Source organism: Terrapene carolina, unplaced genomic scaffold (assembly GCF_002925995.2).
Source record: "Terrapene carolina triunguis isolate 2854851 unplaced genomic scaffold, T_m_triunguis-2.0 Scaffold191, whole genome shotgun sequence".
NCBI lineage: Eukaryota > Metazoa > Chordata > Testudines > Emydidae > Terrapene > Terrapene triunguis.
The window spans coordinates 739,697-762,199 of record NW_020664542.1 but is presented as its reverse complement, the minus strand read 5'-3'; the positions used below and the strand labels follow the sequence as shown (position 1 = coordinate 762,199).

General features: G+C 51.7%; 1 protein-coding gene across 1 annotated transcript in view; it reads left to right on the top strand.

Moving 5' to 3' along the window:
* Positions 1-22,503, top strand: part of LGR6 (leucine rich repeat containing G protein-coupled receptor 6) — a 154,054-nt gene that overhangs the window by 45,400 nt on the left and 86,151 nt on the right. Inside the window, exon 2 of the mRNA XM_026654358.1 lies at positions 20,280-20,351. Within this exon, the coding sequence (XP_026510143.1) occupies positions 20,280-20,351 (72 nt within the window). The remainder of the gene's footprint in view (positions 1-20,279; positions 20,352-22,503) is intronic.

Here is a 22,503-nt window from a genome sequence, read left to right as displayed (position 1 = left end):
ACGACCCGTCCCTCAACACCCCACCCATGGGGTTTCCTTGGTGGTCACAGGTTCATCACAGCGCCAGCTCAGAACAAGCACAGTCTTATGGGTCCTTGGCAGGCCGAGTCCTTCCAACCCTTCCCGAAGCATTGGGGCCCCCTGTGGACCAGAGGTCCGGTCCGTTTGCTGGATCAGGAAAAAGGCCCCGAGCCACTTAAAAACCAGGCTATTCCAAAACCCTTCTCTTTGTCTGGGCCCTGGAGAATGCAGTTTGAACCAGTACACGACGCCTCTCCGGGGGTGGCTTCAAAGGACTGATAACAGAAGAACTTCATCAGCATCCCTCTCCTCCTAGAGGAGTCCCATGCTATTGGGGCAGTGTCTTTTTAATACAATGGACCCCAAAGGGATTAACTGTCATTCAAGAAAGTTTCTTCATTCCATCGGGTTGGTTCAGGCTGTTGCCAGTCTGTCACAGTGCTCTCTTCCCCTCTGAAGCTATTGACCATCCAGGGCAAGGGGGCACCAGGGTGGAGAGAGCCCCTTAAAATAGGAGGCATGCGCTGGTTAGATTTTGGGAAGCTGAAAGGGGGCTGGTGGACAGCCCTGGAGCCTGCCGTCCTCTGCACGTGAGCAGGCACTGGCCGTGCAGTTTGTCCTGCTGATGTGCGAGACAGGCCACCTCCTGGGAAAGGTGCTTTCGCTGCATCGCCAGTCCTTGTCTTCTCTGCTGAAGCCGACTGTTCTTTGTGCAGCCACAGGTTAGCGTTACGGGTACCGATCGCTGCCTCTCTGGTAACGCGCTGCCTTGCTGCACTATCACTGCGTCTTCTCTCCTGAGGTTAGCGTGTTGGTTTCGTTCCTGTTCTGAAATATGCCTGGTGGGATCCCCTATTATTCCCCTGCCTCCTTACATTCCTCCTCTTGCAGGGTCCTGTGAACCAGAGACCTCTGCACAATACGGGCCAGACTCTCAAACCCGCTCAGCACCTGCTGTGCAGAGCTCTGCTGAAAATCTGCTCCCAAAAGTGAGCAGGCATGTTGGAGGGGTGGAGACAGGGCAGGGAGTGAGATCGAAGGTCCGTCCCCTGTCCCCCTCTGCATTCCAGATCTGCTTTGGACTCGGGTGGTCATTGTCTTGGCCTCCCAGGATCCTGTTGCTCGGCACAATGCCAAGAAAGAGAGAGCGCCGATCCATGCCCATCCACAACGATAGCACTGCTGGCCAGGAAAGGCCAGGCTGGCGTGTAAATCCTCAACCATGGGACTTGTGCCTCTCTCCAGAGACATCTTGGATCCCTGCTGATCCCCATCCTGGCAGGGTGAAGGGGGGGGGCTTGGTGTGACGAACTGGGACTGTTCTTAAAGTGGTCTGTGAATGCTGACAGGGGAGTGTGGCTAGGATAGTCTGCATTGGGGGATGGGAGACTGACCGAAGGAGAATACCTGAGCATGTAACATGAGAACCCAGGAAGGGGGAGAGGCGAGGTGACACCTTTGCCCGGGAAACTGAACAAAGGCTGTGGGAGGGGTCGCTGAAGGCAGAGTTTGAGGAGCTGGCTAGTGACCATGGCTGGGAGGCAGACGGGGCTCTGACCTCCCAGGGGGGCTAGGGTGCCCGGGGACCCCAAGATGGACCTAACTGGGGGGGTCCTGTTGTCTGCGCCTGCAAGACCTGTCTTGGACTGTATTCCTGTCGTCTAAATAAACCTTCTGCTTTACTGGCTGGCTGAGAGTCATGGTGAATCGCAGGAAGCCGGGGGTGCAGGGCCCTGAGTCCCCGCACACTCCGTGACACTTGGCACCCCCAGAATATATGGTCCTGATCCTGCAATATGCTGAGCACCCCTCACTGTCCATGAGAGCTCAGGGTGCTCAGCTCCTTACGGGATTGGGCTCTGGATCCATTAGCCTGAAATGCTTCACACATCACCCTGAGAGCATCTGTTTAACCCATCAAGTAGATTGGTTCGTGAGGGGCTAGACCCTCATTGGCCATTGACGATCAGTTTCCTCTGGCTGGGTGGAGCTGACCTTCACCTCCCTGGCCTATTAAATATTATTAATAATATGATACTCGTATATAGATCTCAGAGTGCTTCACAAAGGAGGTCAGGATCTTTGTCCCCACTTTACAGGTGGGGAAACTGAGGCATGGGGCTGTGACGTGAGTTGCCCAGGATCACCCAACAGGCCAGTGGCAGAGCAGAGCATAGAACTCATGTCTGCTGAGACCCAGCCCTGGGCTCCATCTACTAGCTGCCTTGCTGATCATATTCAGTCTGTTGCTCTTTGTTAAAGGTAAATGATGTCTCTTGGGGTGGGGTAGAACGCAGGGGGTTGCAGCAGTGGGAGTAAGGGTGGAGAGGAGAATCCAAGGAAGGTGCAGCGGAGACCTTTATAGAACCGCCTACCTGCTGGCAGAAAAGAACAGTTTACCCAAAGTGCTGCACATTTAGCTTGTTAATCATGTTTAAAGGCCACGATCCTGCATATTCTCCCTGCTGAATTCTCGGGTAGCTCTGGGTAGGATAGGGGCGGGACCAACTCCACAGCATTTGCTAATCCACAATGACCCTCTGGATCATTGGTAAAGGAATCACATGGTCGTAGCTGGGGGTGTTTTTCCTTCCAAGTAAGAAAAATAGAATGATTATTTATTAGAGTGGCTCATAGCCAAGAATCCCCAGGTGCTTTACATACTTTACTGCAGCAGCATCCCCATTTTAAGGATGGGGAAACTGAGGCACAGAGAAAGGAAGTGGCTTACCCAAGGCCAGAAAGTGAGCCAGTGGAAGCATTAGGTATAAATCAGAGGTTCCCAGCCTACTGCTCCACCCAGTATGCTGGGAACCTCTGGAGCCTTTCCCCTCCACATAGCCACCCCTTCTCCCCATCCAAGGGCTTGTCTACATACTGAGAGCTATTCAGGAGCAGCATCTGTGTCTCAGTGTATACTGCCATTCCCTGTTTTCCCCTCCACCCCGGGCCAGTGCCTAGCTGCACAGTAAATCAGTATATGGGAAAACTCCGACTCAAAAATGGTCCAGGCAGAGCTTCTAGGGGAATGTGGAATGAGGTGTCTTCAGGGAGGGCTAAGTCCAGGGCCGGCTCCATGGTTTTGGCCGCCCCAAGCAGCCAAACAGAAAAAACAAAACAAAAAAAAGCCGCGATCGTGATCTGCAGCGGCAATTCAGCAGGAGGTCCTTCGCTCCGAGCAGGAGTGAGGGACCGTCCGCCGAATTGCCACCGAACAGCTGGACGTGCCGCCCCTCTCCGAAGTGGCCGCCCCAAGCACCTGCTTGGTAAGCTGGTGCCTGGAGCCGGCCCTGGCTAAGTCTGAACAGCAGCTTGGCTGGGCTAGGGGCTCTGAACAGACCATTCCTGCAGAGCCGGGCTGGAAAAGCAGTGTAAAGCCAGGTTTGCAAAGAGGCTGCTAAGTGTGGGTAATTAACCTCAGTCTGCAATCCCGGGGTTACTGACAGAAGGCAAAAACCAGGAGCTCCCTGGTCTTCCTCTGACCTTAAATCTTTGGGGGGGAGCAGGTTCTGCTCTTGCGGGAGCTAGCACCGGGTGCTGCAGAGAGGCTGGCAGCTGTTCATATAAACCTTTTTTGGCAACAAATCTCAGTGTTTTTCCAGGAACCTTAGAAAATGCCTCCAGACATGCTAGGTCAGGTACACGGCTCCTTAGCCCACTGGCTGCATTGCTATAGCTTTAAAGGACTGCTCCGCTACAGCACTGAGGGACTGGTCCTGAGATCCTCCTCTAAGCCATTGGATCTGATGTGGATCAGACCGGGAGTGACCAAAAGTCATGGCCAGCTGATGGACCTGCGTGGCATGAGTTTGGGGATCTCACTCCAGTTCCCGCTGCTGGGCTGGGATCTACCTTACATCAAAACCACCATTTCCAGCAGCCCTAGCTGGGCACGTGGTCTGGAGGCCTGATCCTGTGCTTGGAGATCAGCAGGACGGGCACTCTAGTCTGGGCTCTGGGAGGCCCACCGCAGGTGTCTATGCAGCTTATCCAGCGCTGAAATAAGTTGATGCTGTTTCCCTACCTGTCTGAATGGGCTCCAGGCTGTGGGGCTAATGGGGATACACTCCAGTTGCCTGTGCCGTAGCTGGGCTGGGTCTGTAGGGCTAACAGGAGCAAAACACCCTAGACATGTATTTTAGCCTCTGATAGGCATGGGGACCGTTTTCAGCCAGCTGCTAGGGATCAGCACTGATGGGACAGCGGGTCCTGTTTTTATTTTTCCTTTCAAGGGATACAAGGTGCTGGACTGCCCACCCTGGGGTGTTAGAGCTCGGTTTAGACAGCTCTGGCACTGCCTGGGTACTCCTGCCCACTGCCGGGCCAACATGCCTCACACCTTCCCTGGAGGAGCCCCACTTTGGGGCCAGACAGGAAGGTCAATCTCCATGGGCCATTCAGCCCCCGGCCTCTTTCTGGAAAGCCACTTAGTGCCCATTGTGATAGTCTTGGTGATGCGGACGCTGACCTGAGACCCACGAGCTCATTACACATGTGGGCCATTAAACAGCTGTCAGCTGGACTCAAGCTTCTTGTCACGCCCCATCTGGCCCCAAATCAGAACAGCGATCTAGAGGCAAAAGGGTCCCCAAGCCGTTATCATCCAGACATAGCCAGCACAAAGCCATTGATCTAACGTGTGTGAAAAATACCCTGCCATTTACCCCAGATCCATTTCAGTAGAGCCCTTTCCAGCCTTCTGATTAGTATGAACCTCTTGACATGCCCAGCCCAGAGACATGGGTCTGGATTCTGGTGTAACTCTAGTGCCCGCCAGGAATGGTTCCTGATTTACCCTGGGATACGGGAGTGGAGAGTCTGGGCCAGCATTCTCTGTGCACACAGGCCCTTCCTGCAGTGCTCTGCCCTCTCCTGTCTATCTGTCTGGCCCTACCAACCCCAGCCCTGGCATGATGGAAACCACCATTGCCTGCTCATGCAGACAAAGTGCGTTGCAGTTGGGAGTTGATACACCCAGCCCTGGCACCTTTCCTTCATTGTTCCCAGCTCAGCCACAAATAGCATGAGAGGTCAGGCTGCCTCTGGCCCCAACTTAACGCGGCTTCGCCACAGGCACAAGCATGCAAGTAGCAAATTGCCTGTGTTCCACACAACCTGCCGGCCCCTCACCTCTGATCTCCTGCCAACTGATTCCCAGGCGGCTTGGCAGGGCCTGGCTCCGGCGCTACCAGCAACAGCTGCACGCTGCCAGAGCCCGCCGGAGTGGGACGGATCGGCCACGTCACACAAACAGCTGTGGTCGCTTGCAGGCCTCTGAGCCCACGCTCCTGAAAGCAAGCTGGCAGGAACGGGGAATACCATGGGTACAGGCGGCTCAGGGTTCCCAGGAGTAGATAAGGGGTCAAGGAGTCAGAAGCTGAGTCGTGTCAGATGGGAGCCGTGAAAGGAGCCAGGTGAACAGTGGCAGCTCTAGGCAGACGGGCGGCCCGCGGGGCCCACATCTGCAGAAGTACTTAGACTCCCAACTCCAGTTGAACTGAACAGGCGTTTGGCACCTAAATCCCTTTGAGGATCTCTGCCTAATTAACTACGGGCACGTAAGAAAGCAGCCATCAGGGCTGTGCTGAAGGAGAAGGGAGCTGCAGGCCAGCTGGCTGCACAGTCAATCAGTACATGGGACACCAGTACAGGAGCCGCTTGTTACAATGACAAAATCTTTTAGTTTAAATATTGCTTCTTAGTACAGATTTCCCCCCTCCGTTCTCGTCCTTGTCTTATATGGGCACAAGAAGCAAATTCATTTTGCAGGGGCACTGTCTAGCGGGGAGGCTCATTGTGTGGGGGGGAGGGGGGAAGGGGGAGGGCGCTGGTATGTGTGGAGTGGTTGCATATCATATGCACAGGACTGGGGCGGGGGGCATATGAGCATGTGCACACACCTGACCTGACGCAATTGATCCGACAACCATCGCCACTTTCCCCGCTCCTGGAATACCTCCCAGCCGATTGTCACGGCCTAGCGCTAATTTTCTTGTGACAATTATTGGATGATTCAGTGTGTTAACGAGAGAGGCTCAGGCTCCTGAGCTCCCAGTATTTCCGCCCCGGGTTAGACACAGACACTGCACTGTTTTGTAGGAGCTCCACGCAGGAAGCCATTCGGGGTATGTCTACCCTGCCGCTGGGAGCGAACCTCCCGGCCTGGGGAGGCAGATTCATGCTTGCTTGAGCTAGCACACTAAAAACAGCCGTTGGACACTGCAGCTCGGGTTGACGCTCGGCCTTTCAAGCTAGGCAGGCTTGAGAGCTTCAGCTGCAATGTCCATAATACCATTTTTAGTCAAGCCCTGCTTGCACGAGTCTGGCTGTCCAGCTGCACCCTTTTATTGGTCCTCCAAAGCCTGGGAAGTACGCTGTGTATTCTTGAGCGCCATCTACTGGCACTGTGTCTATGAACACGCTATTTACCGATGTTCCGCCATCTCTTTCAGCGAGCGCTCTCGTAATGATGTTGACTAATTGCCTTATAGCCATGCAAACAGCTTGCAAAGAGCAGTAGCTAAAGGCGAGTCAGATTGGACCAGCTTGCAGTTAATAGTCACAGCGGCTCTCTCTTCACCTTCTCTCTACATTTACAAAGAAACCTAACAACCCATATTTACCCGGCAAAGCATGTACCCTTCCAATAGCATCCTCGTAGTGCCCCAGTTCCTCTCCCCTCGTGTCTTGGAAACCATGATCCAGATTCACCAGTGCGCTCCTGGGGAGGGATCTCCCTCCTGCTACAGCCCCTGCACACTGCCCTTTTACTGGCCAGAGGAGAATTCCACATTGTATGTGACAGCCATGGGGGCACATCTGGAGCAGGGCTGGTGGTAGAAGCGGGCATGTGAGGAGCAAGTGGGCAGTGCCGGTGACGTACACAGGATTCCCATTTGTAGATCAGCCTGTAAACAGCTTGGGAGGTTGCCACTGTAGCTTAGAACAACTCCTGTCTGCTCTAGGTTACACTGGGGACCATAGGCGCTGACTCTGTGGGTGCTCCCACCCTGGTGCCCCCATGGAAAAAAAAATAGTGGGTGCTCAGCACCCACTAGCGAGCCCCGCCAATCAGCTCCTCCCCGTCTCCTCCCCAGTGCCTCCTGTCCATCGCTGATCAGCTGTTCATCGGTGGGAGGAGGCACTGGGGGGGGAGAGAGAGGAATGAGGGCAGGAAGAGGCGAAGTGAGGCAGGGCGCGCTCAGGGGAGGGGGCAGGAAGAGGCAGGGGTGGGAAGAGGTGGGGTGGGGGCGGGGCCTTGGGTGGAGCAGAGGCGGGGCCTTGGGGGAAGGGGTGGAGTGGGGGCGGGGCCTGGGGCGGAGCGGGGGGGCTTGGGGGAAGGGGTGGAGTGGGGGTGGGGCCTGGGGCAGAGCAGTGGTTGAGCCCCTCTGGGGAAATGAGAAAGTCATGTGCTGGGGACGGTCGTGGCCGCCTTAGAATAAGGAGGGCACAAAGGTGACATGAAGCCACCTTTGCCCTCCTTCCCCCTGGGCTGTCCCTTTTTGTGCAGTGCCTCATGGGGGGGCAGCAGAGAATCTCAGCTCATGTGCTTTGCACTGCTCCAGTGATGCAGTGACGTAAACCCAGCTCAGCCAGAGTGGCACAAAGTGACCAGAGCAGAGCTGGTTGGGAATTTTCCAACAGAATGTGTTTTCAGCGGAAAATGCCAATTGGCCAAAACAACATGTTTATGGACCCCTGTTAATTCTGGCAAAATTCCATATTGGGGTAGGGTGGGGGACAACATTTTCACAATGCGATGTTTTGATTTTTCATTTTGGAACGACTTTGTTTTGAAATGTATATTATATTATTCAAATGAAATCTCAGGATTGGAAGGAAGCTGTTTGATTTTATCTAAATGAAATATTTGTATTGACCTGAAACAAACACACAAAAAGCATTCGGAATTTTGTTTTGTGGGAAATTTCAGAATGTTTTAGTTTTGTTCCATTTCGGAACAGAAAACTTGTTTGAATTCCTGGCAGTTCCCATTCAATGGAAAATGTGGTTCCTGTCCAGCTCTAAACCACAGCATGTTGGTGAATCAGCCCCTAGATCTATGTGATGAATTCAGTGTGAAAGCAGGCGGACCAAGCTCTTATGGGTTTGGTGAGAGTTCTTTTGGTTAAGCCTGAGCCGTTCTCTGGATGGGTTTCCAGTGGGAGACCCGAATTCAAATCCCTGATCTACCTGATTCAGGATCTCTTGCATCTTAGTCTGATCTTCTGCATAACACAAGCCATAGAACTTCCCTGAGTAATTCCTGGTTGATCTAGAGCAGATCTTTTAGAAGAACATCCAATCTTGATTTAAGAATGCAACTAATGGAGAATCCACCAGGACCCTTGGTAAGTTGTTCCCTGTTAACAACGTGCACCTTATTTCTAGTCTGAATTTGTCAAGCTTAAATTTACAGCCATTGGGTCATCTTAGACCTTTCTCTACTAGACTGAAAAGTCCACTATCAAATATTTGTTCCCCAGCTAGGTACTTATAGACTGCCATCAAGTCACCCCTTCACATTCTCTTTGTTAAGCTAAATCGATGGAGTGAGAGACTATAAGGCAGGTGTTCTAATCCTTTAATCATTCTTGTGGCTCTTCTCTGAGCCCTCTCCAATTAATCTTCATCCTTCTTGAATAGTGGACCCCAGACCTGGACCTAGTATTCCAGCCGTGGTCACACCAGGGCCAAATCCAAATGTAATTTTACCTGCTCCAATTGGCAGCTACTGGTTCCTCTCCTATTTGATGGCCTCCACTGGTGGCTGTCAACGCCAGTCCTGCTGGTGGCCTCTGAGAGCAGCTCCCACTTCTCCCCTGCTCCTTCCTTTACTTATAACATCTCCTGCTGTGCTTCTCTGCCTGGTTTCAATCTGCTTGCACAGATGTCCAGGAGCTTCCTTGCAGAGTCTGGCTGGCTGCAGAAGCAGCTGAAAGGAGGAGAGCCAGCTCCGTAAGAGATGTGTTCTTCACAGACCACCAGCAAGGTGTTGCCCATCTAGGATGAGATCCCACTGATTCAGCTATGGGAATAGTACTCAAAGGGTTTTTGTTAATATAGCAACATTGTGGGGATCATTGGTAGGGCACAGATGTGGTTTAGTGGTTATGGGATGTTCTGAGGATGAGTCCACTAATTAGAAACATGGAGAACTGGAGTGGAAGCACAGGGTCACATCATGCTCTCAGCTACTCCAGGGAAACAGCACTGAAGCCAGGGCCGTGCTTCCAGATTTCTCCTAGAGCACTGGAGATGAACTGATGCTCCTTTGCTCTCTTGCTGGATCTCCGTTTCTCTGCAGAGGCCACTTGTAATGTGGTCCCCCATGTGGGGCTCGTCACTGTAACAGGAAAAATTCCAGCTAGCTCTGCAAGCCAAATTACCTCTTTGCGAGCAGTTGTGGGTCCAGCCAGAGCCACCCAGGAATTTCATGGAGACCCAGGAATCATTATAGGGAGATCTTGGGAGCTCCTTAAACCCATCATTTATGCCCTGCTTTTCACTGCACATCAATACGAGGTGTCCCAAGGTGCTGAAGACTCTCATCTCCCATTGACTCAGCACCTTGCAGGATTGGGCCCAACGTTAGAGGCCTTTGAGGCAGGGGCTGTCATTTTGTTCTGTGTCTGTACAGCCCCTGACATACTGGGCTTCTGGTCCATGACTGGGACTCCTAGGCACTACTGTAATACACCTAATAAATATTGTAGAGTGTCTAGCACAGTATAAATAATTAATTAATAACATCCTCCTCCTCCCAGGGGCTGTAGCCCATTCGCTTCCCCCCTCAGTCATATTGGAAACTTCTGTTCAGTCCCCTTGGTGTCGGGAAAGCTACCCTGTGTGGGACTGATTTCCAGGTGCTCAGCACCCACAATCGGGGCTATATGTTCAGAAGGGCTCAGTGCATTAAGAACATAAGAATGGCCATACTGGGTCAGACCAAAGGTCCATCTAGCCCAGTATCCTGTCTTCCAACAGTGGCCAGTGCCAGGTGTCCCAGAGGGAATGAACAGAACAAGTGATCCATCCCCTGTCACCCATTCCCAGCTTCTGCAAACAGAGGCTAGGGTCACCATCCCTGCTCATCCTGGCAAATAGCTATTGATGGACCTATCCTCCATGAATTTATCTAGTTCTTTTTTGAATTCTGTTATAGTCTTGACCTTCACAACATCCTCTGGCGAGGAGTTCCACAGGTTGACTGTGTGTTGTGTGAAGAAACACTTCCTTTTGTTTGTTTGAAACCTGCTGCCTATTAGTTGCATTTGGCGACCCCTAGTTCTTGTGTTATGGGAAGGAGTAAATAACACTTCCTTATTTACTTTCTCCGCACCTGTCATGATTTTATAGACCATTGGGGCAGGTCTGGAACTGAAGACCTGAAAATCTGGCCCGGATTTCTTTGGAAAAACTGGCACTATTAAAATACTGTTGCCCCTTCGGCCCAAGCGATTCACTAATACTGTGGGCCTTGCTGGGATGTTTCTGTTAGGAGAAATTGATGAGAGGACTGAAGTCTTTCTTGGGTGCAATCCTATCTTCACACAGAGTCCTGTTCCCCTGAACACAGTGAAAACAAACAGCAGCAGGTAGTTCCCTTGCTTACCATTTCCAAGTCTGCCTCTTCAGTCCCCTCTGTCTCTGCTCGCTCTCACAGCTGCTGGCTGTTGGCTTTCAGGCCTAACGCACACAGTTCCAACCAATCAATCTCCTCACCCCTGCATTTGCAACTAATCCCAGAGAAACCGCTGAGCCCTCACAATTTAGCATCTCATTGGGCCCCCAGCAATACAGCCTGTTGTGTTGGGCGGTGGTGGCTTCTGTTGTCTCCAGCTATCACTACATACAGGGGAGTTTAATTGCTCCTCCCAATTTGCCTTAAAGAAGGGTGCTTAGCACACCCATCACCGTTAACAAGATATGGGATTATCCGCAGGGCAAAGAGCCACTTAATGGCAGCCCTTAAAACCTTCCAGCATAGCAAATAACAACCAGGCGAGCAGAGGCTGCTGGAGTCAAAGTGATCATGTGGCACCCACCCCCTTTGTACATTCACATAGGAACAGGAGCTAGTAGAGATTGTTGGACATGGGAGACCTCAGCCTGCTGAGCAGATTCTAATTCAGATTCACGGGCTTGTGGCGTAGACAGAGAACTGACCTGCAAAGCGTTTGACGCAGCCGAAGCAGGACAGCTGTTGTTGCTGGCGGAACTGTCACCGCTCCATAATCAATCACAGGAGAGGGGCACCTGCTTCCTGTCGCGGAGTTAGGCCTGGCTAGAACAACAGAAGGGGCATCTCTTCAGCAAAGATGCGACAGTTCGTCCCTTTCAAGCACTCCAAAGCAGCTGCATGGAACCACCCGTCTCTAAAAGCAGTCGGGACCCTGCGGCCTGACTGTCCTCTCCGAGCAGATTTCTAATGGGGTAACTGCATGGACGTCGGGGGGCTCCTGATTTACACCGGCATGAGAGAAAGGGCATCTGGCTCCATGACCACATGGCCACTGCTTGGGCAATTTCCCCTTCCCCTAATTACCCGGCTTCATGGAGCTAGCAGCAGTGTAAGGCAGAGGCTGGTGATTCATGAGAAGCCCACGCCCCCAACCTCACGCATCCTCAGTCATTGGCTCTCCTGGTGCACAGCTGCATTCTGGGACCCCCAGGAGGGCTGGCTAGAGCCCCTCGCAGGAGTTAATGCTGCTTCGAGATGCACTCCCTTGATGCCACGTCTGCTGCCTTCACGACACAGGTTTCCTAGGGGTCACGCGCCACTTTGTGCAGCCGCTGCCCTGACATCCCATCCTGAGTGACGTGCTGGCCACACGGCTGTCATAGGGCTTTGAATGGAGCGCTCTGCAAAGCTGCCTTTCTGCCAGGACTGCCCAGTTGGGGCTGTTTCAAACTGGGGTCGAGTGCAGTGCCCGGTCAATGCACTGCAAGGCTCGGCATTGCCATTAAACATCTCCAGTGTGGCTCTCCCTCTCTGTCTGGGTGTCTTCACTCTCAGGCCCCGCATGGTCCGTCCCCCGCCGACCTATCCCCTCTCATTCGCTATTGAAATGTCAGTGCCCGTCTCCGACGGCCCGATGATTCCCACCTCCGTCGCCCACTTGTTACGTTTTCAACCAGGCGCCTTCATGGTTTCTCCCACGCTGCCCCTCACACGCCCCATAAACATCTGCAAAGCCGCCCCCTTGTTCTCCTGCAGCTCCCTCCTCGGAGCTCTCTCCTGAGAGACCCCTGCTGGCCTTGCTGACCAGGATTGTCTCCTTGTGTTCCCCCATCTGCCTGTACCCATCTCTTGTCTCATCTTGTGCTGGTGATTGATGACTCTTTGGGTTCTGTATTTGTACATTGCCTAGCACAATGGGGGGACCGGTCCATGACTTGGACTCCTTGCCACTACTGTAATGCACCTAATGACTAACAGTAATAATGGCAATGCAGCGGGCCAGGTCCTCAGCTCGTGTAAATCGGTGTCACTTCAGCATAGCTAGATGTAGCCTAGTGCTTGCACGTCAGGTTTTGTTTTTAGAAACATCAGAGTCAGTGTCCCAGAAAGAGCCCTGATGACAGACTCTCGAGCAGGTTTGTAGTCTTAAAAAAGCCTGATTCTGCTCTCGAGGCCACTGGGTTTACATCGGTGCAAAGTCACTGACTTCAGTACAGCTACTTCTCTTCCCGTTCACAACCGCGGCCGCACCCTCGACTGCTGCAAAGTTGAACCAGTTTAGGGAATGTCAACGCTGCAGCTGCCGGTGGAATTCCCAGCTCGGGTAGACGTATCCCCACTAGCTCGGCTCGAGGAGGGGCGTGTACATGGAGCAGGGGGGAGAGTGCGGGTTTGGGTGCCCAGGCAGCCTGCGGGAGCTCAGGACTGGGTATGGGGGAGTGGCAGGGGGAGATCTTGGGCCTGGTGTGGGGGTGGCAGAGGGAGAGCTTTGGCTCCCTCCTTCTGAAAATTCTGTTGTACCCCGGTCTCCCAGCTGCAGTGTAGACGTACCCTTCGCTCACTTCGGTTCCCTCAGCTTCGCTCACACCACTTCACGTCGCACCTTTGAACACTCCAGTGGAGCGGATCTGATTTTCATCGAGTTCCCCCCCCCCCCCCCCCCCCCTCCCCCCCCCCCTTTTACACCCCCCGGGGGGGGGGGTTGTTTTTTCCCCGGGCCCCCCCCCCCCCCCCCGGGTGAATCTACCCCACGGTGCCTGGGGTCTGCTGGCCTCACGCCGAAGGGGAATTCACACCAAGGGCTCTTCTCCGAGGAAACACTGGAGCACACAGCTTGGGAGCAGTGGGCTGCGCGGGCCCACTGGAATGAAGTGGCAGGTGAGATTGGCATCATATTAACGAACATGCAGTGACCTCGAGAGCCAGTGCTGCTTATTTGGGGGAATGGAAAAAGGCGGCATTGCTGAAATTCTTCCAAAGAGCTAGAATGAGTGACTTTGCAGACCCGGAACGCCTGCCAGCATTTGGAGGGGGCCAGCTGGTGCACCGGGCTCAGGGATTTAATCTTGAGAGCGTTGCCCTTCCAGGAACAGCAGAAGTGGAGGTTTCTCCTGACAGAGGGTCTGGTTAGAAAGAAACCACAAGGCACAATCCCCGAGCTTGGTTAGCTGCCTCATTTTGTTTTCTTTGGTTTACTTTATCCCCCATGATGGGCCAGCTCTGCCACTGTGAAGGGGGCGGGGCAGAGTCAAGACTCCGCCCCCTCTCCCTTTGCCCCTTCTCTGCCCACTTGCTTGCATGGGGCAGTAGTGGTCCTGAAGAACCGGCAGGCAGCATGGAAAGGAGAGGCGGGAGGCTCGCACCCCTGTGGGCTGTATCAGCTGTTTGGAGTTTCCCAGACGGACACTGGAGAGGGAGACACTGTGAGTTTTAAGTATCAGAGGGGTAGCCGTGTTAGTCTGGATCTGTAAAAAGTGACAAAGAGTCCTGTGGCACCTTATAGACTAATAGATGTATTGGAGCATAAGCTTTCGTGGGTGAATACTTACTTGGTCAGATGCACTGTGAGTTTAGTCTCACCCCGACCTGCCCGGGGAGCCTTACCCCCAAATGGGATGCTGGATCCTGAGCAATGGCCAGACTCCCTGGGGGCTGCTAACAGCCTCCCACAATGGGCCAGTTCTCCCCCACTAGCCCTCACCAGCCTGGGAGGACATGGGCCTAATGAAGTCCTTTAGCATGCCACAGACTCAAGCCTGGAATTTACCCCCCCACTCCCCCAGAGGATCTCGCCCAGCTGGAGACAGCTCCATCTGAGTCTGCACAGCAAGGCATCTCCTGGCCATGCGCTGGGAGCGTCTTGAATCGGCTGCGGGGCTCGGATCGTCCAAGCCGTACAGCACCTGCACCGGACCTGCGCGGGCTGGAAGTGGGGAGTCATTTATTTACCTCCCTCATGGGCACTGTGTGATGCTATAAAACTTTTTCTGGCCTCTCAGCCTCACACCGAGATGTCTGGTGCCAGCACTCCAGTCGTCTAGACCGGTGCTTCTCAAAGTCGAGCCGCCACTTGTTCAGGGAAAGGCCCTAGCGGTCCAGTCTGGTTTATTTACCTGCCGCGTCCGCAGGTTCAGCCAATCGTGGCTCCCACTGGCCGCGGTTCGCCGTCCCAGGCCAATGAGGGCTGCGGGAAGTGGCGCGGGCCGAGGGATGTGCTGGCCGCCCTTCCCACAGCCCCCATTGGCCTGGAGCGGCGAACCGTGGCCAGTGGGAGCCGCAATTGGCCGAACCCGCAGATGTGGCAGATAAACAAACCGGCCCGGCCCACCAGGGGCTTTCCCAGAACAAGCGGCGGCCCGACTTTGAGAAGCACTGATCTAGACAGTCTGTACAAGGCTAGACAGTCCTAACAGGGACTTAAAGTGGTGGGAAAATCAGGGCAGGACAGGGGAGAAGGAGGCATAGGGGGTGGGGGTGAGGTCAGGAGTGGGGTGAAGCAGGGCAGAGCCAGAACAATGTGCCCATGATCAGGAGAAAGATGGGGAGCAGGGCAGGCAGTCAAGGGGTGCTCTCAGAGGAGGGCAGTCAGCAGGCACATGGGGGGGTGAGCTGAGGTGGGGGCTGGAGCGGGGAAGGGGCGACGTGGCAGAGGACAGGGAGAGGGCAGGAGAAAGTGCTGCAGCTCTGTGCAAGGAAAGGGTTTGAGACCTCTGAGCTGTTCCCCACAGGCCAGTGAAATGGATGTGCTGGGCTTAGGGGATTTCCCCAGTTCCCTTACCCCTCTTCATGCTGACCTGTCTGTGGGGGCTGCTGCTTGCAGCTCAGACAGGAGCATCCAGCTCTGGAGGCCTCGTCCCTGAACCACAATAAACCTCCTCAGCCCCAAAGGTTTGGCTGAACTCCGAGGCCAAGCCTCCAGCCCTTTGGAGCTTTGCCAAACTGTGCACTCGAGAGGAAACATCCCAGGGGACGCCCAGGCCCCAGGGTTGGATCGTGGGGGTTGGCTCTGCCTATTCTACAAAGCAGGGCCCGTGTGGATCCATCCGAGCTTCCTCCGAGCGGTGTTTGGATCTAGGTTTGTAGTTCAGACCCAGCTCTGGGCTCTTCACCATCCTGTTCTGTAGAAATGACCCTAGAGGAAAAGATGGTCCCGTGACTCAGCAACAGGCGCGTGATTTTTCCCAGCACAGCGCACGCCCCTGTGTTTGCTTACGCGGCTCGCAAGGGGAAGCAAACACACCTGCCAAAGCGGTACGTGCTTCAGCTGCACACATGAAGGGTCAGGCTGTAGCCTCTCCGATGACTGGCCTCCTAGGAAGCCCTCAGGACAGACTCGGTGGCTGCGGTGGACATGAACTCCATATTTGCAGGTCCTCACATTGCAGCTTCTTTCAACAAAATCACCTGTGGTGGAAGCAGGTGCAACGCCCATCGGGACTAGTGGGCACTTACACCAGGCTTGGGTTTGGTCTCCTGTGCCCAGTTTTATAGCCGACTCCTTCAGCGTCTCATTCCGCGCTCCTAGAGAGTCTGCTTGGCTCCGACTCTGCCATTCAGAGTGCTCCGGTTGCTACAAGAATTCACCCTTTGTTAGAGATCCTAGAGAGCAGAGGAAACTCATGCCAATGAGAAAATCTCTTTGCCCTACTGATGGCGTCACTGCTTTAAAAAACCTTGATGTCTTTCTGGTTGGAACAGGTCCAGCCCATTGTCCATGGTCTTAGCAGTGTATATGGGGCAGGGAGGCCTGGGGTCAGGGGGAGAGTAGCACCCTCTCGTTTACTTCTGCTTTTCTGCGCCAGCTAATAGGCCTGTTTGTGAAAGGTGAGTGACATCAAAATAAATATATTAAGTTACCCCTAGGGGGTCAGATGTGTTATGAGCCCTGACTCTCTGAATCACGCTTCCATGAACGGTGGCTCCGTTTTCCTGTGTATACAAGTTTCGGGAGCACTTAAGGTGAATATTTAGAATTTGTTTTCTTGAAATCTTGCTCAACGTAACCACGCGAGGCAAGGTGAGTGAAGCTCTTGGGGATTGGCAAGAGTCAGCTGTGAGGGACGTGTGGGGGATTTCAAAAGCTCATGGGATCTGCCTTCAAAGGCGCAGGGTTTGGGGGAAGGAAGGTTCCTGGACGGGAGATTGAGCTGGCAATTCCAGGAATGTGTGTCACTCAACCGGCATCACTTTTGTTTAGAGCCAGACTAGATGGGCTGGGGCCAAAGAGATGATTTCAGGCTTTATTTAAGGTTCTGTGCGAAGAGACTGGCGCTCAGTAGTTAGTGGGGGGAAGGGAACAGGAGGGCCATAGCATCTGCCACCAGGTGCCTAGATGATTGGAGCTGCTTTCTAGCACTTCTGCTGAAATAACAGTGAGGTGAGATTCACCTCTGCTGTAGCTCCATTGATGTCATTGGAGGGCGGTCTAAGTGATGGGGTACTGGGATGGGACTCAGGAGATCTGGAGCCTATTCCTCACTCTGCCACTGACCTACCATGTGACCTTGGGCAAATCCTTTCACCGCTCTGTGCCTCTGTTTCCCCACTTACCGTTTGCCTCTCTCGTCCATTTAAACTGTGAGCAGGGCAGGGGCTCTCTCTCACTATATGTTTGTACAGTGCCGCACAATGCACAATGCATTATGCAGCACAATGCGGCACCGTTCTTGACACTATTCTAATCCAAATAATAAATAAAAGCAGGAATGCCCCATGAGTCTCTTCCTCTAATATTTATAACTTAGGTGTCTCAAGATGGACATCAAAAACAGAGTCAGCTTTTGAAAACTGTAGCCTAAATCAATGGTAGAGCTGGGAAAAGGACCCAACAGTCTTGACTGCCAGTCTAGTGTCCTATTCACAGGTCCAAGTGTAACCCTTCTGCCAGGTGTTTTTGGCAACAAAAAGGGTTTCCTTTTAAAATTTACAAAACATCACGGGCTCAAGCCTCACCGGTAGGGAAAAGCTACAGCTAGATCTCCACTGGCTACTCTTAACAAGCACCGAGTCTGTGTATAAAACAAGGGAAAACTTTATTAAGGAGAAAAATTTGATTTTTCTTTTCATCCAAAACCTGAAATTTTTCAGGGGCCCAAACCCAAATATTTTTCAGTTTCAGCTATTTTTTTTTTTTTCAGTTTTGGATAGTTTTCAGCTGAAACCCACCAAATTTTGGCTGAAAACCATAGAATGTTCAGGTTTCCTATGAGAAATCCCTTTTTCTTCCGCCCAAAAAGGAAAAAAAAAGTATTTAGTCAAAAAAAAGTTTAGATGGAAATTTGTTGACCAGCCCTAACAGCCAGTGCCTGCTCCCCTTGATGTGTGAGAGTGTCCCAGATCCACAGGGGATGTGAGTCTGTTACCACCCAGCAAGGGAGCCTTGACTCTTTAGTTCAAGCTGTAGCAGCTTCTGCTTTTAGCTCTGGAAGTCCCCAGTTATAATGCCAGTGTGTTGGTCAAGATGGCAGTGATCACAGACCCACTCTGGTTGTACAATGGGACATTGTGGGGGGAAACTTTCCTACACCACCTGGTAACTTCCCAGCCTAGCTTCTGTAGTACAGCTGCACATCTACCTCCTGTTCACAGCTGTACTATTGTGGAGCTTTACAATTCCATCTGCACCCTGGGCATGGGCTGCCCTGCCAAGCTGATTCCATGAAATGGCACTGGGAACTGCCTCCAGGACAGGCACAGTTTTATGGAGCCACAATCGTACCTGCCTGTTCCTGTCTTGAGTTCCTGCTAACTCATTGCCCATGCTGATTTCCTGAAGGGAGAATGTCACAGGACAGTTACTGTAGGAGTGAGCCGACTCTGCACCCCTTCCTCGGGATAAATCCCCATTGACATCAGTGGGTCAAATCCTTACATAGGTTCGTTGACTTAGTGGGATTTGCTGGGGAATGGAGTGAGTAAAATCTGGGCCTAAAACATCTGTGTTTTGCCCTGGGGGGGGGGGGGGGGGGGGGGGGGGGGGGGAGTATTTCCATTTCTGCATTTGAGATGCCTTCTTTGGTGTAGAGGTTTGGGCACGCCCCTGGGATGCTGAGGGCCCTAGTTCAAGCCCTGCGGTGCGGAAGGGGTTTACAACATGTATCAGCTGCCTTTGGGGTGAGGGCTAGCTCAGTGATTTGAGCATTGGCCTGCTAAACCCAGGGTTGTGAGTTCAATTTTTGAGGGGGCCATTTAGGGATCTGGGGCAAAAATCTGTCTGGGGATTGGTCCTGCTTTGAGCAGGGGATTAGACTAAATGATCTCCTGAGGTCCCTTCCAACCTTGATATTCTATTGTGCCATTTGTTTTCATTTGGTGCCTCCTTATTCTCATATTATGGAAGAGGGTGACCTGTCTACCTAATCTAGTCTAGGGAATTCTAGGGAACCCATCACTGGTATTTAGACACGATGAGTGAAATGCGTAAAACTTGCACAACACATAAGTCAAGCTCACACCGTATTTTACATGTTGGATTTACATGTGTCTCAGCTTTCTATTGGCCCATCTGCCCAGGGAGAATTGTGCCCCATCTTGACTAGATGACTAGGAGCTCCTGATGTAAAGTTTTAGCTATAGACTTACTCTTGATCTATGTAATAGCAAACACTGTTTTGTTACTATTAATTGTATGGTCAGCACATGATGGACTGATATGTTATAAAGGTTTGAGATGGAAGTCAGTCAAATCCGTCACCTTCCAATGAAGTATCTGGTCTCCTGAGAGTGAATGTGTCAGATATTAAACAGATACTAAACGGGGCCTCAGCCAGAAGCCACAGAACTTGAGAAAAGCCAAATCTGAAGCAGTTTTCTTCTGCATAAATAGGCTTGGCAGAATTCAACTTTTATTTTTATTTGTTTATAATTTCAACAGATAATATTGATATTTAAGCAGCTTTTCAGTATTTACTGATTTTCACAGAAGTTGTTCAGACAATTATTTAATGACAATAAACATTGAGATTCAAAAAGTTAAAGTTTTATAACCATTAAAACATGAATTGTCGACATCACAGGTCAAAATATGCCAAGTAAATAGCACTAAATCAAGCTCTAATTAGTCCTCAAGTTGCACTTTGCTTACTTTACTTCTCTGTAAATTTTGATTGTTGTTGATGGAAATATTTTTTTATCCTTTGTGCTTGGTGAAATTGACATTTACTGACATTGACCGATAACAAGCCGATCCTTCCAAACCTGTGTATAAAGTAGGACATGGATTTTGCCTCCAGGTTTGGAGCAAATTCCAGGCCCTGCAGTCTTCGTCGTGACCCTTTGCCTGGCTGTTAAAAGTTCAGAGCAGGCCAAGACATATTCCCTCTTCAACAACTCGCTATCACCTCTGCAGGGCAGGTGTGTGCTGCTGCCCTGGACACGATCCCCCAGCAGGGAGCAGCATGGATAATGGCTAGAACAGGACACTACTGGGTCTAAAGAAATAATATTCCAAACCGCTCAGTGCCTCGGTTTCCCCAAGTGGAAATGAGGTAATAACACTTACAGGGCTGATGGGAAGCTTCATAAACCGACTGATGCTTGAGATGCTCAGATGAAAGATGCTATAGAAGAATATAGTATTAATTACTATGATTACATCCCTCGTCCTGCTTTGTGCCCTGATATTTTCCCCCAGAGCCTGGGAGGTTATTTCTGCTTGCCATGTTAGAGCTGAGAAGCCTTTGGCGAGGGCGTATCCTCCCTCGCCAGAGCCCGGCCAGCAGAGTAGGGAGTGGTTTATGCCGTGCGAGCCACCAAAAATAAATGATCAGAGACTTCTGTCTTTCTTCTCCTTTAGTGATCTGAGCATGAACAACATTAGCGAGCTGCAACCCAGCACGTTCCATCATCTGCGCTTCCTGGAGGAGCTGTAAGTATGATGCGACTGCACAGAGCATAGCTTGTTCCGGGACGGCGTGTGGTGGAGAGGACTGTGGCTTGGGAAGGCAGCCAAAGTGACCTCAGTGGAACTAAAATGCAAGAGGGGAATCAGGTCCTATGTACCTAGGGGAGGTGAGAGTTACTACAGCAGATGCAGTGGCTTGACATAGTGATGAATTAATTCCATGCTGAGTTGCACTAGCCGTTACATTCTCCTCTCGCGCCGATGGAAATCAGGAGTTGGCAGCAGACATTGCAATCGATGCAAAATCAACATGAGAGTAGCATCCGCAGTTTGGGGGCCATCCTGTCCCAGAGCAAAGCAGGCCAAATCAGTAACTGCTCACACTGCTGGACAGGCTGTTTAACCTTCTGGAGATATGGGGATCTCCTAGCGACCTGGACGTGGGCTGGCGAGGTGTAACTTTGACGAGGCATGTGTAAGTGCTGCCATTGAGGTGGTGTAAGTAGGCCGTGGAATTCAGGAACTATCTGATTTTGCACCCAAGGCGATGGGCTCCTGTTATATGCCTGCGTGAATGGCAATGTGCTCTCTGTGGCTATGCCTATACTTGGTGTGTGATGAGAACCAGCACGAATATGTGCACACGAGCAGGGAAACCACACCCCTAGCTCTTACTGTCCACCCACCCGACCTGGCACTCTGACTACGCGTGCACCAGCAATATCAGTGATGCTGGCAAAATAACAAAATGAGGCCATGTGCCAGTGACACACCTGGCATGGCTGGAGATGGTAACCTGGTCTGAAAGGCTCACATTTACCCTAGAGCAACGCACCAGCATTAGGAGCTACTTAAATTCCATGTAACCCCTGAAAATAGGGCATAATGGGACAGCCCTTTGCCTGGGGCTGAATTTCACCCTGAGAAGATAATGCATTATATCACCTGACCATGAAAGAGGCCTCTATGGTTTGGTCCTGATGCCGTGGCTGCTTGGAGCAGGCCAAATATTAGAGCTGTTGGAAAAAAGTTGCGTCAGAAGAGTTTACTGTCAAAAAAAGGCAGCTCCATAGAAATGGAAACACTTTTATGTGATACTAAAATATTAATTTTAATATTGCATCGGTTTATAGATGACATAATGTTGTATCTCTAACTATATGGTATGTGTGTTGTTTTTAATATTTAATTAGACTATAAAAGTTGAAATGAAACATTTCAACACTATCATCCTTTGCATTTCCACAGCTCCTTCCACCCCAGGATCTCATATGGGGGAGCCAGTAGGATTATCCCCATTTTGCTTAGGGATAAATTGAGAACCAGAGAAGAGAATAAATTTGCCCAGTGAGTCAGTGGTAGATGGGGGACTAGAACCCAGGAGTTCTGGTCTGATGCACTGACTACTAGGTCACAGCCTATCACACTCGCTGGTATTGTATCATTGTTTCCTTGTACTCCGCTGTCAGTCCATGTGTATCCATCTGTTGTCTTTTGTCTTAGGCTTAGATGGTTGTTTCCTTGGAGCGGGGGCTGTCATTTTGTTCTGTGTCTGCACATCACCTAGCACATTGGGTTCTGGGTCTAGGACTGGGCTCCGAGGTGCTACCATAATATGCCTAATAAATAACGTACTGCGCCTAGCAGAATGGGGTCCTAGTCCATGACTGGGGTGCCTAGGCACTACCATAATGTATCTAATAAATAATAATATCAAAATAAACATGTCAGAATGTTTTTTAGTTTGGGCTTTTCAGTCTGAGTAGAAAGGCCATTTCCCCCCCTAATGTCAGGATTTCTTGAGGAGCAGAAATTCCAGTTCCAGACCATCTCTCTGGCACAGGCTGCCCCAAATGTGGCGCCAGCCACTAATCAGGGCTAGGGCCCTGGCTAACTGGGGGTCCTTGGGAAAATGGGCACCCTATGCCCCAACCTGCTCTGCCTGCCTGCCCAGAACTCCTGCCGTGAAGTGGGGTTCATAGAATCATAGAATACCAGGGTTGAAAGGGAGCTCAGGAGGTCATCTAGTCCAACCCCCTGCTCAAAGCAGGACCAATCCCCAGACAGATTTTTACCCCAGTTCCCTAGATGGCCCCCTCAAGGATTAAATTTACAATCCTGGGTTTAGTAGGCCAATGCTCAAACCACTGAGCTATCCCTCCCCCAGGACTTGTTC